General features: G+C 45.6%; 1 protein-coding gene across 3 annotated transcripts; it reads right to left on the reverse strand.

Moving 5' to 3' along the window:
• Positions 1–1,744: 1,744 nt before the first annotated feature.
• BNIPL (BCL2 interacting protein like) lies at positions 1,745–14,588 on the reverse strand. Of its 3 annotated transcripts, none has more exons than XM_072428166.1 (10): positions 14,519–14,588; positions 9,542–9,646; positions 9,345–9,406; positions 8,662–8,898; positions 7,615–7,779; positions 7,078–7,180; positions 6,151–6,282; positions 5,841–5,927; positions 3,518–3,616; positions 1,745–3,194 (listed from the first exon to the last, which is right to left on the reverse strand). In XM_072428166.1, exons 1-10 carry the CDS (start codon positions 14,563–14,565, stop codon positions 3,170–3,172), a joined length of 1,062 nt encoding a protein of 353 aa, XP_072284267.1. In that variant the 5' UTR covers positions 14,566–14,588; the 3' UTR covers positions 1,745–3,169. The 3 variants fall into 3 exon arrangements, with proteins under 3 accessions (XP_072284267.1, XP_072284268.1, XP_072284266.1); XM_072428167.1 differs by lacking the exon at positions 14,519–14,588 and adding an exon at positions 13,390–13,523; XM_072428165.1 differs by lacking the exon at positions 14,519–14,588 and having other exon boundaries at positions 9,542–10,863.
• Positions 14,589–14,797: the final 209 nt, after the last annotated feature.

Below are 14,797 nucleotides of genomic sequence, written 5' to 3' on the forward strand. Positions count from 1 at the left end.
AAATGGTAATGCCCGGGGACGGGTCTTATCCAGAAATGGTAATGCCCGGGGGCGGGTCTTATCCAGAAATGGTGATGCCATCATGTTTTAGCCCTGCCCACTATTTTGTTAAAGGCCCACTAGCCTGTTTTCCATCTCATTGGTCTCCTGCCCCGGCCACTTCCTGTCTCCATTCACTTACTTGGTACCGGCATCCTGCCAACAGTTGCAAGCCCAATAGGCATTGGCACAGCTGCTTCTGATTGCCCTCAGGGACACAGATGACAACGTAGGAGCACAATTGGGTGAAAGGGACAGAGCGTTGTCACCCTAAAACAGGAAGTGCCTGAACATAAATCTTCATGGCCGTCAGCATAGGAAAGATCAGATATCCATGTAGAATTTTTGTATAACGCACACAGCGATGTTAGAAATCAGGAACATTTTATCCACATCTAGAATATTGTGAAGTTGCAGCTGGTCTGTACTGTATATGGGGTGGCTGGAACCATCCCCCGTTTTTGTAATAAGCTTCTCTTCCTGTGATACGCAGCTTGTGCTAATAAAAATTGAATAACGAAAAAAAAAAAAAATCACAATCTGCAATCGTTTTTTTTGTCCTTGTGCAGAAATGTTCTTTATTCTCTCATTTGAACATTTGAAAATAATAAATGTGGTCTGTGTGATAGGAGAGGTGATCTCACCTGGTAAAAAAAAAATTAAATGATATTGAAAAATCTCATGATTTGGTTTTATTCGCCGCGGACGGTGAGGGTTGATTTTGAAATCTGGATGGTGCCGATATGGAATTGGGATGGCCGGAGCCGACAAAGACTGAAGGCTACTCAGGAGGTTCCACCCTTTTATTGGAATATCCCAGGTAGAATTTCTGAGTAGGTCCATTTTTGCCAGGTGGGTGGGTGTCTGGAGGAGTGGGCGGTACTAGGCAGTTACATTTGCATAGGTAACACCCACATATGTTGAGTATTTATGATTGAAAGAACTCTAATTCAATTAATGACGGGGTGGAGCTGGGCAGGGGCTAGATAAAGTAGGACGTCCTCCAGATAAAAAAATGAGGCGGGCTTTTACTTTCTGCAACTTCTAATGTACATTGTGGGAAGCTCACAGTATGCAGTGAAATCAGAGGAAGCAGTTGCAGAGGGGGTGCGAAGGGGCAGAGTAATTAAGGGAAGGCTGGAATAAGTTGAGAAAACTGAAAAAATGCCTTCTAATGCCAAATTGCTGGTATGCCAGTGGGCAGGCCATCCCCATATACAAGGGGTGTCAAACTCAGGCCCGTGGGCCAAATCTGGCCCGCACTATAATTATGTTTGGCCCGTGAGAAAATACCAAATGTCTACTGGAGCAGGCCCACTGCTAATACTGCAAATCCCAGAATGCTTTGCTGGTGCATTAATCAGGACCCACAAGCGGGGCCTCCTCGGTTGACATTCATTAGCGACTTCTTCAATTTAATTTTGGCCCATGACTTTGTCCAAATTTTTCATTTTGGCCCACTGTGTTTTTGAGTTTGACACCCCTGCCATATACAATCAGGGCAAGGTCCATTAGCACCAAAGGCAAAAGGCCAAAGTGCCCCCGCACATGATCTGTAACCCAATTCTGCATTAGGGTGCAGCCCTTTTTTAAACCCCCCCCCCCCCATTCCTTTCCCTGTAGATCGCAAGTGACCCTTTCCTCTACCCCTCGGCCCGGCCCCATACAGCAGGGGGTTCCCAGGATATTCTATACAAATGTAAAATTTTCACTTTACAAAAATAGTTTATTAGCACCTACAAAAACAAAAATACAAAGAGCACACAATGTATATTGTAAAGAGCACACCCTCCGCAGAGGCACAACCAACATACAGAAATATGTACACAATACACACAAAGGCATTTAAAAGTAGACAGTGCTTGGGTGTATGACCAATTCTCACCAAGCTTCAGTAGCGAGAAGATAAGGAAGAGGATTCCTTCAGCCTCTCCTAAAAAATGCTAAAATAGCTACTTGGGGATTTCCTGTAGGCATGCTAAAGCGGTCCCCCAAGCAACATTTTCACATGGAGTGGTATGGACTGAGAGGTCACTTTAGCATTCCTTAAGTGCTACCCCAACTTGATGAATAAGGGCCAAAGTGCCTTTCTGCTTCCCAGTAAAGTGGAACTCCACCTTCTTTTCATATTTTATGACGTGATGCAGGTGAGGAGCTTTTATAGTTGTTACTGGGCTTGATCTGCTGCACAGGTTCTTAAAGTATCACACATGGGGACAAAGTGACCGCTATCCAACACTAGTGCTTTTTTTTTTTTTTTTTTTTTTTAAAGCAAAATGATCAGAATGACAGCCAGGCATTTTCTAAAAAGACAACTGTAGCAATAATAACACTTTCCCTTTAAGAGATGCCTATACTGTTCTGCAGGGGCGGGGCTGGGAGGAGCACAGACTTGAAAAAGGCCTGTCATTGGCTCACAGTGTGCATACATTTGGCTATATAAATCTGCAATAATAAACAATAAATTTCACTTTTCATTGGCCTGGATGGCTCCATAAACCTCAAACACCTATTAACACACTGAGCCCTGGACAAAGTGCAGTACCAGCCAATCAGAATTCATCCCCTGGGGGGGCAGGTTCAAACCGTTCCCTGAATTTACATTTAAAAACATTGCTGGAGTTCCACTTTAATTACCCAATCCCAGATAAAATTACTGAACCTCCCCTACAGATTCAGCTTCGCCCCCCTGGGCTCAGGAGGTAACCCAAGAATTGCGACAGCTTCCTCTGTGACTTCTCCCACAGGTTTGCATCTTCCCGGCTATGATAAAAGCAAGCTTATGCACCATTATTCCCAATATTTTAATAAAAGAAAAAGTTTTTGTGTTTTGTAACATTTTTATGGCTTTAGCCATATAGGTCAGTTAGCAGCTGACACTAAAGGTGTAGCGTAGTACAAGTGCAAATATTCGTACTTAGTCCAGCACCAAATGCGAGTCTCTTCACCGTAAATAGAAGGAAGTGTACAAAATACAACCGGTGACATCGAACAGCGACCGGCCTGGTTATCTGATGTCAGCCTATTGGTCCCCACATTATATTCCAGCAGAGGGCGCCGATTACCAACAAGTCATTTCCCGCCATTGCAGTCCCTATTGAATGTCTCTGATCCATCAAGGTGCCCAGCCTTACCGGTCCAGCTCCAGGTCCAACCTAGAAGACATTAAAAGGGAGTTTTTGAAATCTTTTTCAATCTAACCTAACACAGCGAGCCCAATGCTAGAATCAGAACATTTATCCCAAATTCTATTTTCTGGATTTAGCGATAATTGCAGCTTAAGAAAAGGGTCATCAAAATCCAGCAGCTGCTGCCCTAACCACATGACCTCATGTGATGAGCACTCACAGGCTGGAAGACAGTAAGTGTGGTCAGGCAGTGCACACCCAACTCTCGGGTGACCCCCAAGAAAAAAAATCAGATATCACAGTTACATAGAATGCGATAGAAAGAAATGGGCTACAAAGCATTGACTCACTGCTGTATACACTCCGGTATATGGAGGTGATCCAGCGACACCAGCTGAGACAGTCCCGACAGATTTTTGACAAAATTCACTTTTTTCACAAACTTGGCACTGAAATTGATAGGAGAAAATGTTTTAGGAACTGGGGATCTCCAAATATACATCAAGATTGCAAAAAGGTATCAAGGGGCCTTAAACTTGTGGTCACCTGACCATCATACCTAAAAGATCTGGATGGAAATCCCATTCCAAGACCATGGCCACCAATTATTAAAAGAATTGCCCCCTCTACCACCATGGCCACCAATATGGAGTTGACCCAATCCTCTAGAGCAGGGGTGGGCAAACTTTTTCACTCACTAAAATTTGGTAGAGGGGCCGAGCCAGGATCAGATAGATGGAGCGCCGAGATGGGTGTCACTGAACGTGACATCATGATGGCGTAACCCTGCCAACTCTCCCATCGCAGATATGGGCCTGCAATGGGAGAGTGGGCCTGTTGTTCTGCCCACTTCCCCAGGATATGAACAGGGGACATGGTCCACGGCTCTGGCCAGCGCGGCCCCCCAGTTGGGCCCTTCTCCTGACCCTGCTCTGGAGGGTACTGGCCACAGCCGCGGATCTAGAGAGAGACTTCAACAGGCCAGATAAAAAAGTCTAACGGGCCGTAGTTTGCCCATGCCTGCTCTAGAGACATCACTGTTGACTAGCCCCCCATGCCCATTAATATGGAGTTGTACAAAGGGGCTTTAATATAGATTCGCCCCATCTTCCAACATGGCTATCAATATGGAGTTGATCCTTCTTTCCATTCATGGCTCTCAATATGTCCCCCCATGGCCATTAATATGAAGTTGTCTCATCTTCCCCATGGCCATTAATATGGATGTGCCCCCTCTTCCCCTATGGCCATAAATATGGAGTTGTGCCATCACCCTCGTAGCTATCAATGAAGTTGTCCCCTCTCCTGCCATGGCCATCAATATGGAATTGCCCCTTTTTCCCCTATAGGCATCAATATGAAGTTGTCCTCTATACCCCCATGGACATGAACATGAAATTGTTCTGTCTCCACCATGGCCAATAATTTTGGTGCGTCCCTTCTCCTCCCATGGCCATAAACGGTGTTGTCCCCTCACTCTCATGGCTATCAATGGAGCTGTCCGCTCATCCCATATGGCCATCAATATTTAGTTGTCCTTTTTTTTTTATGGGCATCAATATGGAGTTGACTCTTTATTCTTTAGAGACGGCAGTGTTGACTAGCCATGGATATTATTATGGAGTTGTCCCTTCAACCTCAATAGCCGTCAAAATAGAGTTGACCCTTTTCCCCCTATAGATATTAATATGATTGTCCTCTATCCCCCCATGGCCCTTGATATGAAGTTGTCCCATCTCCACCATGGCCAATTTTTTGGGTTTGTCCCCTCTCCCCCCTTGGCCATAGATATGGTGTTGTCCCCTCACCCTTGTGACTATGAATGAAGTTGTCCACTCATCCTTTATGGCCATCAATATTTAGTTGTCCCTTCTTCCATGGCCAATAATATGGGTTTTTCCCCATAAGCATCAGTATGATTGTCCTCTATCCCCCATTGGCCATTGATATGAAGTTGTCCCGTCTCCCCCATGGCCAATAATTTGGGTATGTCCCCCCTCCCCCCCATGGCCATAAAAATATTGTTGTCCCCTCACCCTCATGACTATCAATGGAGTTGTCCACTCATCCCATATGGCTATCAATATATATTAGTCCCTTCTTCCACGGCCATCAATATTTAGTAGTCCCTTCTTCCATGGCCATTAATACAAAGTTGTCCCCTCATCCTCATAACCAATAATATGGATTTGTCAACCTTCCCCCCTGGCCATTAATATGAATTTGTCCCCTCACCCTCTATGGCACTCATTGGCTCTATAACATCCTTCCACAAGATTTTAAAGGGTGTCGGTGGGAATTTGTCCCCATTTCATGGGTCAGGTGCTAATGTCGGGTGGGAAGACCCCATAACCTTCATCCCAAAAGTGTTCAGAAGGTTGAGGTCAGGACACTTGAGTTCCTCCACACCATCTGGTCGCACCAGGGACTACCGAGGCATTTGAACCCATACAGGGAAGTGTACCGACCTTTCATTGGCAGCATGCTTCCAATAAGTCAGTGACTCAAAGGCTCTTCTAATATTTTTCCCCTGAGCTCCTGCCTTAGCCAATTAAAGGTTACCACCAACAATCTCCTCCTGCACAAGCAGGGCCGTCACATGATAGGGCCCATTGGTGGGTGAATGGGGTTCCCCAATGGCCCATCCATAAGAACAGAAAACAATTCACCAACCTGATGAAGGGTCGTACGATGGCCATCAGGGCTCTCACGTACCACGTAGGGTGAACAATCAACACCGACTTAAGATTTTTCTTTAACCTAAAAAACAAAAGTTAAAAAAAGAAATTGCAGCACAGATGTGGGGGCACCTAAAGCCTTGGTATGGGGACACGAGCTTCAATCCTTGGTGTGATCAAGGTAGGTGGGCGGAACCCAGTTTACCCAATCTCAGAACCCCAGCTATAGAATATCCATTGCACCTGGGCCTAGGTGTAAAAGTGTACCTGTCACGTACATGGCAACCTTATGCCGCCTCACTTACCGCCGCCCTGTGGCCTGGTAGCAACGCTTGATCCAACTAATCGGTGGGATTTTGCTACGCGGCGTGCATCCATTCAGGTAGATCAGCATGTAATCTTCAGCCACCATCAAATCCAGCGTCCCGATGATATACCTGCATGTAAGGCATGAAGGAAAGTGAGTAAGCCAATAGCGTGACCCCCTAAATTTTCTGCAGCCACTTCTTGCCTATGTGCACATCAATGATGGCTACATGACCTGTGCATTTCTTGGGCAGATTTGCTGAGAGCTATGCCTGCATCGTGTGTTTGCAATCAGCTGCTTGTTGCCTCTGTTGAAGCCTGTGAAGCAGGGTGACAACACTGGGGAGCAATTGGTAAACAGGCAATGAGTGTTGTCACCCTATAACAGGCAAAGAGCGTGGTCACCCTATAACACTATACCAGGAAACAAGCAAAGAGCAGTCATCTTATAACAGAAAGGAACTAAGTGTAAGCCTTAAAAGCAGAATCACCAGGTATTATTTAAAAAAGAAAAATCAATAAAATTGACATTTCGAATAAAGATTTTGATCAGGATTGCAACTACTTTATTGGACATTTAGTGTCAATTAGAATTTGTTATGAAAGAAAACAATAAATTCTATGACTTGGTTGATTTTATAGCAATTCTACCCTCATAGATCTCCATTCATTTCTTCATGGTGCATTGCTGCCCTCTAGTGGTGATTCGGTGTCATAGCCAGCACAGGCTCTGTTCTTAAAGCTAACCAGAAGGAGCTTTACTATTTATTATTATTATTATTATTATTATTATTATTATTATTATTATTATTATTATTATTAAAAAACAGGATAAATATAGTGCCAACATATTATGCAGAGCTGTACATTAAATAGGGGTACTATATATAAATCCTGAAGGTTTGTGAGGGTCCGGCTGTACCTACCTGAACAGATTGTCCATGATGTACTGGTAATCTGGAATATTGCTTTCTGGTAAGTAACACGTGGCAAAGACAATGATCGCATTTAAACCATCACCATAATAACCTAAAGGAAATAATTTTTTTAAAAAAGTTACCGATATAAACAGTTTGTTAATTGGACTGGTCATAAAAAAAAAAAAAATAATCAGAACAAGGGAATTAAATCTGTCATTGTTCTGCAAGGGGAAACTACAGGGCCTCTTTTATGCCTACTAGTGGACAGGTTTGGAAGTTTATTTATAAGGATTTCACACAGGACCCTGTAATAAATGTTTCCCTGTGTGGCGGGTAAAAGAGCGCGGCTTATCCCCTCAGATCTGCCCCCTATTAGGAGAACTTTGTCATTCAAAGAGGACCTGTAGGCTGCACACTGCCCCCTGCTGGCACTGTTGGGGTTTTCATCGCAGGGCCTATGCAGAGTCTATTGAGCATGCCAGCCCCTTATGACGTGGTCACATGAGATCACATGACCCCTGTCAATGCATTATGTTGTGTTACCCCCATGGGAGACGATCTTCCTGTACGGTTCTATAGCCGTCATGTCCACCTTATGCTCCCCCATTAGAAAAGTTCGCCACCTCCGCCCCTTCTGGTCCTCCATGTCGGTCACCAGGTTCTCCACGTATGAAGCCTCCTCGGTTTCCTTTGCCTTCGGCAGATCATCTATTGGAGGGAAAACTAAAATTATTATTTTCATCAAAATTATTCACCAGGAACATTGGCTCATGGATTGGGGACGAGGGGGAGGCCGGAGGGGCCCGGTTAGAAGAGGGGGAGGCCGGAGGGGCCAGACTAGACGAGGGGGAGGCCGGAGGGGCCAGACTAGACGAGGGGGAGGCCGGAGGGGCAGATTTGACGAGGGGGAGGCCGGAGGGGCAGATTTGACGAGGGGGAGGCCGGAGGGGCAGATTTGACGAGGGGGAGGCCGCAGGGGCCGATATGACGAGGGGGAGGCCGCAGGGGCCGATTTGACGAGGGGGAGGCCAGAGGGGCCGATTTGACTAGGGGGAGGCCAGAGGGGCCGATTTGACGAGGGGGAGGCCGCAGGGGCCGATTTGACAAAGCAGATAAATAAATATATAGCATATAAATAACTGACAGAAGTCACGTTTTGTGGCTCTTCGTAATTTCCCACATAAAAACAATCCCATCGAGGGGTTTAATGATTGACGGATTGATGATTGCCTCAGCAGCAACTACAAAAACCGCAAACATTGACCGAGTGGTATGCGGGTCATCTATGAATGATTGGCCAATAGTGGGCATATGCCAGGGAAACTACTTAAAGGGCCAGTCCACCCCTTATAATGGGCACAGCAGAGGTATAGACCCAGGGACTCCATGCGGGGAGCCCTCATATTGGGCATAGAGGGTTACAGACCTGGGAACTCAGCACAACCATTTGACCCCTGGAGTCAGTAAACAAAACTCCAGTGACCTCAAAAAGTTTGCCAAGAGTCACCTGACCCTAGAAGAAAGGTCACATGAGCTTTTACAAATTACGAAACTTAGAGGACCCAAACAGCCCAGAGAACGGCCACTTACCTTCCCACTCAAACTCGTGACTCACGCTGGGAAATTCGAGCAGCTCGCTGCTGTTGGGAGTTTCCAGATCGTCAATGTCAAAGTCAAAATCCTCATCCGTGGTCTGGTCACGAATCTCGCTGGAGGTCGTCAATTCATGGCTGTTCTCCAGGTTGAAGCTGATATCCGGGGCCGACAGGCGTCTCTTTACGTGACGATTACCGCACAGCTCCAGGGTGCTCTGGGGGCCCGCTGCAACTGAAATGCAAAGTGAGCCATTTAATCTAAAACCCTCTGAAAAGAAAAAACAAGATATAAATCTACTGTGTGAGCCTTTGAAACCTCAGATATTACTTTGTAATAGTAGCAGCACCATCATCAATGTGTTGTACATAAAATGTGCATGGAGCAGAGTTATGGGAGGGGCCTACAAGACCCACCCACTACATGCTCCCTGCAGAAAACTACAGAGTGGGCGGAGATAAGACCAGGCTCCCTACACAAGAAGAGAGAGCAGCAGTGACTGGTCTTTATTACAGGAAGCTGCACGCAGCACAGATCTAAAAAAAATACCCAAAGCTCCCCAAGATTCCATAAGGACTCCTGTATATAAATATATTTACTAATGCAGCTTTGAAACCAAAAAATGGTGTCACCCAACCACTCTGATGGCCTCCCCATAACAGGAAACACTTATTCCATACATGGCAGGTCATCTTCTTTCAAGTCCAACTCTTCCTCTGCTGTGGTCTCCTCAGGAAGGGGTCTGCAAAAAAATATCCACATTCAATAGGGGGCGTATTTTCAAAAGGGGAGAATGGCAGATCACTAATCGGCTGCCATTTTGTCGCCATTTCTCCTTTTTTTTTTGCAATGGCCAACAGCACCAATGTTGTCTTACCTGGGAAATTCCTCATCCTGCCACTCCTCCTTCAGCTCCATGTCATCGATACTCTGCTGGCCACCACTGGGGGGTGCTGTGTTCCGACCCCTTGTGTCTATATAACTGGAGGGAAGACAGAGGATGGAGTTATTAGGGTTCACATACACGCGCATACTATGACTCATTCATCTTCCACCCATGTGACAGCGCTGGGGTTGGGTGAATATCCCCCAAGGCACCCACATGGGCAGAGTCTCAGTATTGTGTCATGTCTTCTCGTAGTGACCACAGAGCAGGAGGGAAGGTGAGTACATGCAGATGGCGGTGCCAGAACCAATCACTTTGCCCAGCACGGCCCCTGATTATGACTGGAATGTTGGCTCATGTCTATATGATGAAGAACGGATGGAAGTCATTCATCAGAGGAGTTCGACACCTTATTGGGTGACACCAAAACCAAAAATGTCTTTGAAGCTATAAAACCTGCTATGATTTGCCGATCACCAAGTCCAAGAATGAGCCGAATGATTTTATTGGGTATAAGGAAGTGATTAAGGCTTATTATGCTTTGATGACCAACTGGCCTTTTACGGGTTCCTCAGTTATCAAAAACACCCAAAAAAATGCCTTCACCATGTGAGAAGTGATTTTTTTCTGGCATGGAAATGTAGGAAGACAAAGTTTGGCCTAGGCCTGACCAATGGGCATCCATAGTTGTCCGACATCAAAAAATTCAATAGTCCCCGTCTTCATTCTAGACGTCATGAAGGTCAATGACTATGAGCATTGAAGTGATGGATGAACACCAGGCAACCAGGACTTTCCAAAATAGAAGTGAGCCATGACAGACCCTAGTTATCTCTCGTGACAGTTTCAATTTAGGAAAAATGGAGTAGAGTGGAGCTTGCAAAAGTCAGGAAAAGTCCCCGAAATTTAAAAGATGTGATAAAAAAAGAACATTTATTTGTGGACTTCCTACCACCAAAGGCAACCATCTGTAGCAGATAAGGGTGGAGTCAGTTCTCGGTAACTTTTTTGGTTTTCTGAACATTAGTGGCCTTTAGTTGTTGGGGACCTGACCATCCGTTGAAGCTAGGACATCTTCTAGGTAGGCTTGTCCCCAGATTTTGAAGGGTGTCCATGGGAAAATGCACTTATTCAGCCAAAAAAAGATTTCGGATATTCTGATGATGGATGAGAAGACCTGGAAGTGTTTGGTAGGATGGAGGTCAGGGGTCTGTGTGTGGCCTCTCAGGGTCCTCAACATTGCACTTATCCAACCACATATTTATGGAGGTGGCATGGTACACCAAGGCATAGTCATGGTGGAACAGAAAGGGACCTTCACCAAACTGTGACCACAAGTTTGAAAGACCACAATTGTCTACAAGGTCTTTGTATGCTATAGCATTACATTCAGCCAACTTGTGAAGTCATGGACAGATGTTGGAGAAGAAGACCTGGCTCACAGGCAACACATCCCAAATGTGGTCAGTAGGGTTGGACTCAGGGCTCTGTGAAGGACACTCAAGTTCCTCCAGAACTGATCACACCATGCCAGCTCTATAAAGACTTGGTACACAAGGGCATAGTCATGGTGGCACAGAAAAGGACCTTCACCAGACTGTGACCACAAGGTTGGAAGAGCACAATTGTCTACAAGGTCTTTGTATGCCATAACATTACATTCAGCCAACCTGTAAGGTCATGGGCTAATGTTGGAGAAGACCTGGGTCAATTTGGGTTCCAATTCATCCCAAAGGTGTTCAGTGGGGTTAAAGTCACGGCTCTGTGGAGGACACTCAGCTTCGTCCACAACTGGTCCCACCATGTCTTTATGAAGCTGGCTTGGTACACAGGGACACAGTCATGGTGGAACCAAAAATAACCTTTACCAAACTGTGACCACAAGATTGAAGAGCCCAATTGTCTAAGATCTTTGTATGATCTGGCTGACAGATAACACATCCCAAAGGTGTTCAGTAGGGTTGAGGTCCGGGGGCTGTGTAGGACACTTAAGTTCCTCCAAACCAAACTGGTCCCACCATGTCTTTATACACAAGGGAACAGTAATGGTGGAATAGAAAGGGGTCTTCACCAAACCCTGACCACAAGATAAGAAGATCACAATTGTCTACAATATCTTGGTGTTGCCAGTTCCCTTCACTGGAGACACCTGAACTCCATCATTGGGAAAGGAATCCTTAATTTTGTTGGTCATGTGACCATATTTGTTTAGCCATCCAATGACTAACACATCTAGGATCTCCTCTAAACACAATCTAACCCCAAGATCATTGGCTACCATAGTTCACTATCCAATCACAGCATAGGGGCGGAGAGCTGACCGAGTCACATTGTTTGACTGGGCTAGAGAACAGCAAGGTCACCGACCAAAATTGTGTAAATCCCAGGACTGGATGAACAATTTGACAAATCAGGAAGCAGATACCATATGAGAGTATCAGCATGTGCACAGTGACAACATTTTAATAGACTGTAGAGATTGCTCAGTCTATGGTTCACCTTGTAAATCGGCATCATCAGATTTTAAGCCGGTGACATCAACGTGTGTTAAGCCGCAAAGTGCAATTCATTTATTTTATTACTGTCAATTATGTGACAGCTTTAGTAAGTGTTTTTCTGGAAGAGCCAATAGGAAAGCAGGAACAAATCTGCCACAAGGGGTCCCTATTGCTGGTTGGTATGGGAATGCTAATTGCTTGCTGCCATGATGATCCTTCAATATCAATTCACTGAGTCCCGGAACAAGCATGCACAGAACTTCTGACTTGTTTGATCTACACGCTTGGGTTAGGGCTTCAGATTCTGTTCCTAAAAATTTCCAAAGTCACAAAGCAACAGCTCGATGCCCCCAAAATCAACATATGAAAGACAAAGAACCTTCAATCAATCAGTAGGACAGGTTCACTTAATTGCCCCCATCTGGGGTACAAAGACATACCTACCCTTCACTCCTCCACCAGGAGCAAACCTGGTACTTCAAAGTCATGTGACACCCCCTTATTCCATGCAACATTACTGCTGATCATGTGACACCCCCTATTCCCACCCCTATTTCATGCACCAGTGCTGCTGATCATGTGACACCCCATATTCCCACCCCTATTTCATGCACCAGTGCTGCTGATCATGTGACACCCCCTATTCCATGCACCAGTGCTGCTGATCATGTGACACCCCCTATTCCATGCACCAGTGCTGCTGATCATGTGACACCCCCTATTCCATGCACCAGTGCTGCTGATCATGTGACACCCCCTATTCCATGCACCAGTGCTGCTGATCATGTGACACCCCCTATTCCATGCACCAGTGCTGCTGATTGGCTACTCAGCTGCATTGGTAGTACTATGCTTGTTGCAGCGATTGATTGGATTGTGTCAGAAAATCGTGACAATATAAATCTGATTGAGCTGTTAAAAATTAAAACATAAAATGAAGTTTATCAATCACGGGATCCCAACAACCATAATCAAATCAGAAATATCTGATCGCTTTAAAAAACCATTAAGATATGGATCAACTGACCACCAATTATTGATTGATCTCCTGGGTGATCAATTTATTTATTTTAAGCAAATGCGATCACATTTTTTTAAATGCATTAAGTCTGCCTGGAGCATGGCTGGGGTAGGGTACCACTGGGCTTTACAATCCCACCTGGGCCCCCATTGGAAGCTTCCTGGGCCCCCCCCCAGATCTAAAAGTTTCAACATTGCAAAAGACAGAGTTTTTTAATTGGGTGTCAGCTAGACAAGAGTACTCCCCCCCCCCCATGGTGGCACCATGCAACCCATCATTTACTAAAATACAAAAACATCACAAAGTTTCCATGGACAAACCTTTCTCTGCGTCACCGCCTGCGAGTGAGCGAGGAGTTTGTTCAGATCTTGCGATCAGGGAGGTAAGTAGGCCCATCAGTCCGTAGCCTGAGCCAAGCACCTGTGTGATGGCTGACATCAGCCTCTTAGCTGGGAGGTAGGGCAGGGCGCTGGAAATTAGGCACTCCCAAATTACTGCCATTCCCTGCTAACTGCACAATGGGCTGCTGCTGTGTTTGCTTACATTAGACAAACATGCAATGAGCTCTGTGTGCATACACCTGTGGTGTCCCCGAGCAATGGCTGCCTGATATTCACCATGTACGAAATGTTTGGCAGGAATTAAAATGATCCCTGGGGATCCTGCCATGAAGGGCTTTGTTTAGGTACTTCCTGTTAGTAGCTGACAACCAGAGATGGAATAAAGCAAACTGGGGTGTGGGTGAAGTGGAGGCTTATCTTGATAATGATTGGATTGTCTATACCGGCCAATCTGACACTGATTGTGTAAAGCAGACAGGAGCAGAGCTCTGATTCACTGGGCAGGTTCTCTGAATGTAAAGCTGGGCCCCTTAGACAGTCACTGGGCCCTAAGCTCCTGCCTTTAATTGCCTTGTGGATGATCTGGCTCTGGTGACAACGCTTAGTATCTGTCCTATCATCTTGATCCTGCGTTGTCACCATGACTGTGAATGGTCATCAATCTGCATTTTCTGTGATGTCACTGGTCTCTAGTAATTTGATAGGCTGCATTATCAGTGATGTCACCGGCCTCTAGTGATTGGATAGGATGAATTCTCAGTGATGTCACTGGTCTCTAGTGATTGGATAGGCTGCATTCTCAGTGATGCCATTGGTCTCTAGTGATTGGATAGGCTGCATTCTCAGTGATGTCATGATAGGCTAAATTCTCAGTGATGTCACTGGTCTCCAGCGAATGATAGGCTGAATTCTCAGTGATGTCACTAGTCTCCAGCAAATGATAGGCTGAATTCTCAGTGATGTCACTAGTCTCCAGCAAATGATAGGCTGGATTGTCTTTCTCGCTCTGTCTCTCCTGTAGTCACCATTCCTATACATGAGTATTACTTGCAGCAGTGCACCCTCTAGGAAATATTTATCCAGAAGTTTCCCCGCCTTTCCCCCTTACCTGTTATTTGGTGACCCCGTTTCTCCCCCATCCAGACAGGCGGCCATCGCTGACGATGTGTAGGGGAGGTGTTGAGCAGTACTGAGGCTCATTATACAGGGAATACACACCTCTCCTCTCACAAACTGGTTCTACCACATTGACATAGCTGTACTGGTTCTGTTCTCCTATCAGCCGGCTACGCCGATCCTTCCCCCTCCGTCAGAGAAAGAAACCTCACAATAGATGTATGACATCACATACCGGTGACAACAAGGGGCAAGTTGTTACACGTTTATT

The sequence above is a fragment of the Pyxicephalus adspersus genome, chromosome 12, assembly GCF_032062135.1.
Source record: "Pyxicephalus adspersus chromosome 12, UCB_Pads_2.0, whole genome shotgun sequence".
NCBI lineage: Eukaryota > Metazoa > Chordata > Amphibia > Anura > Pyxicephalidae > Pyxicephalus > Pyxicephalus adspersus.

Coding starts and splice junctions, on each gene's coding strand:
- BNIPL (XM_072428165.1), bottom strand. CDS start 9,708: ATGAGTCATAGTATGCGCGTGTATGTGAACCCTAATAACTCCATCCTC. Junction 5,928..6,150: donor TACCAGGCCACAGGGCGGCG/GTAAGTGAGGCG, acceptor TTTGTTTTTTAG/GTTAAAGAAAAATCTTAAGT. Junction 3,195..3,517: donor ATACCGGAGTGTATACAGCA/GTGAGTCAATGC, acceptor AATGTCTTCTAG/GTTGGACCTGGAGCTGGACC.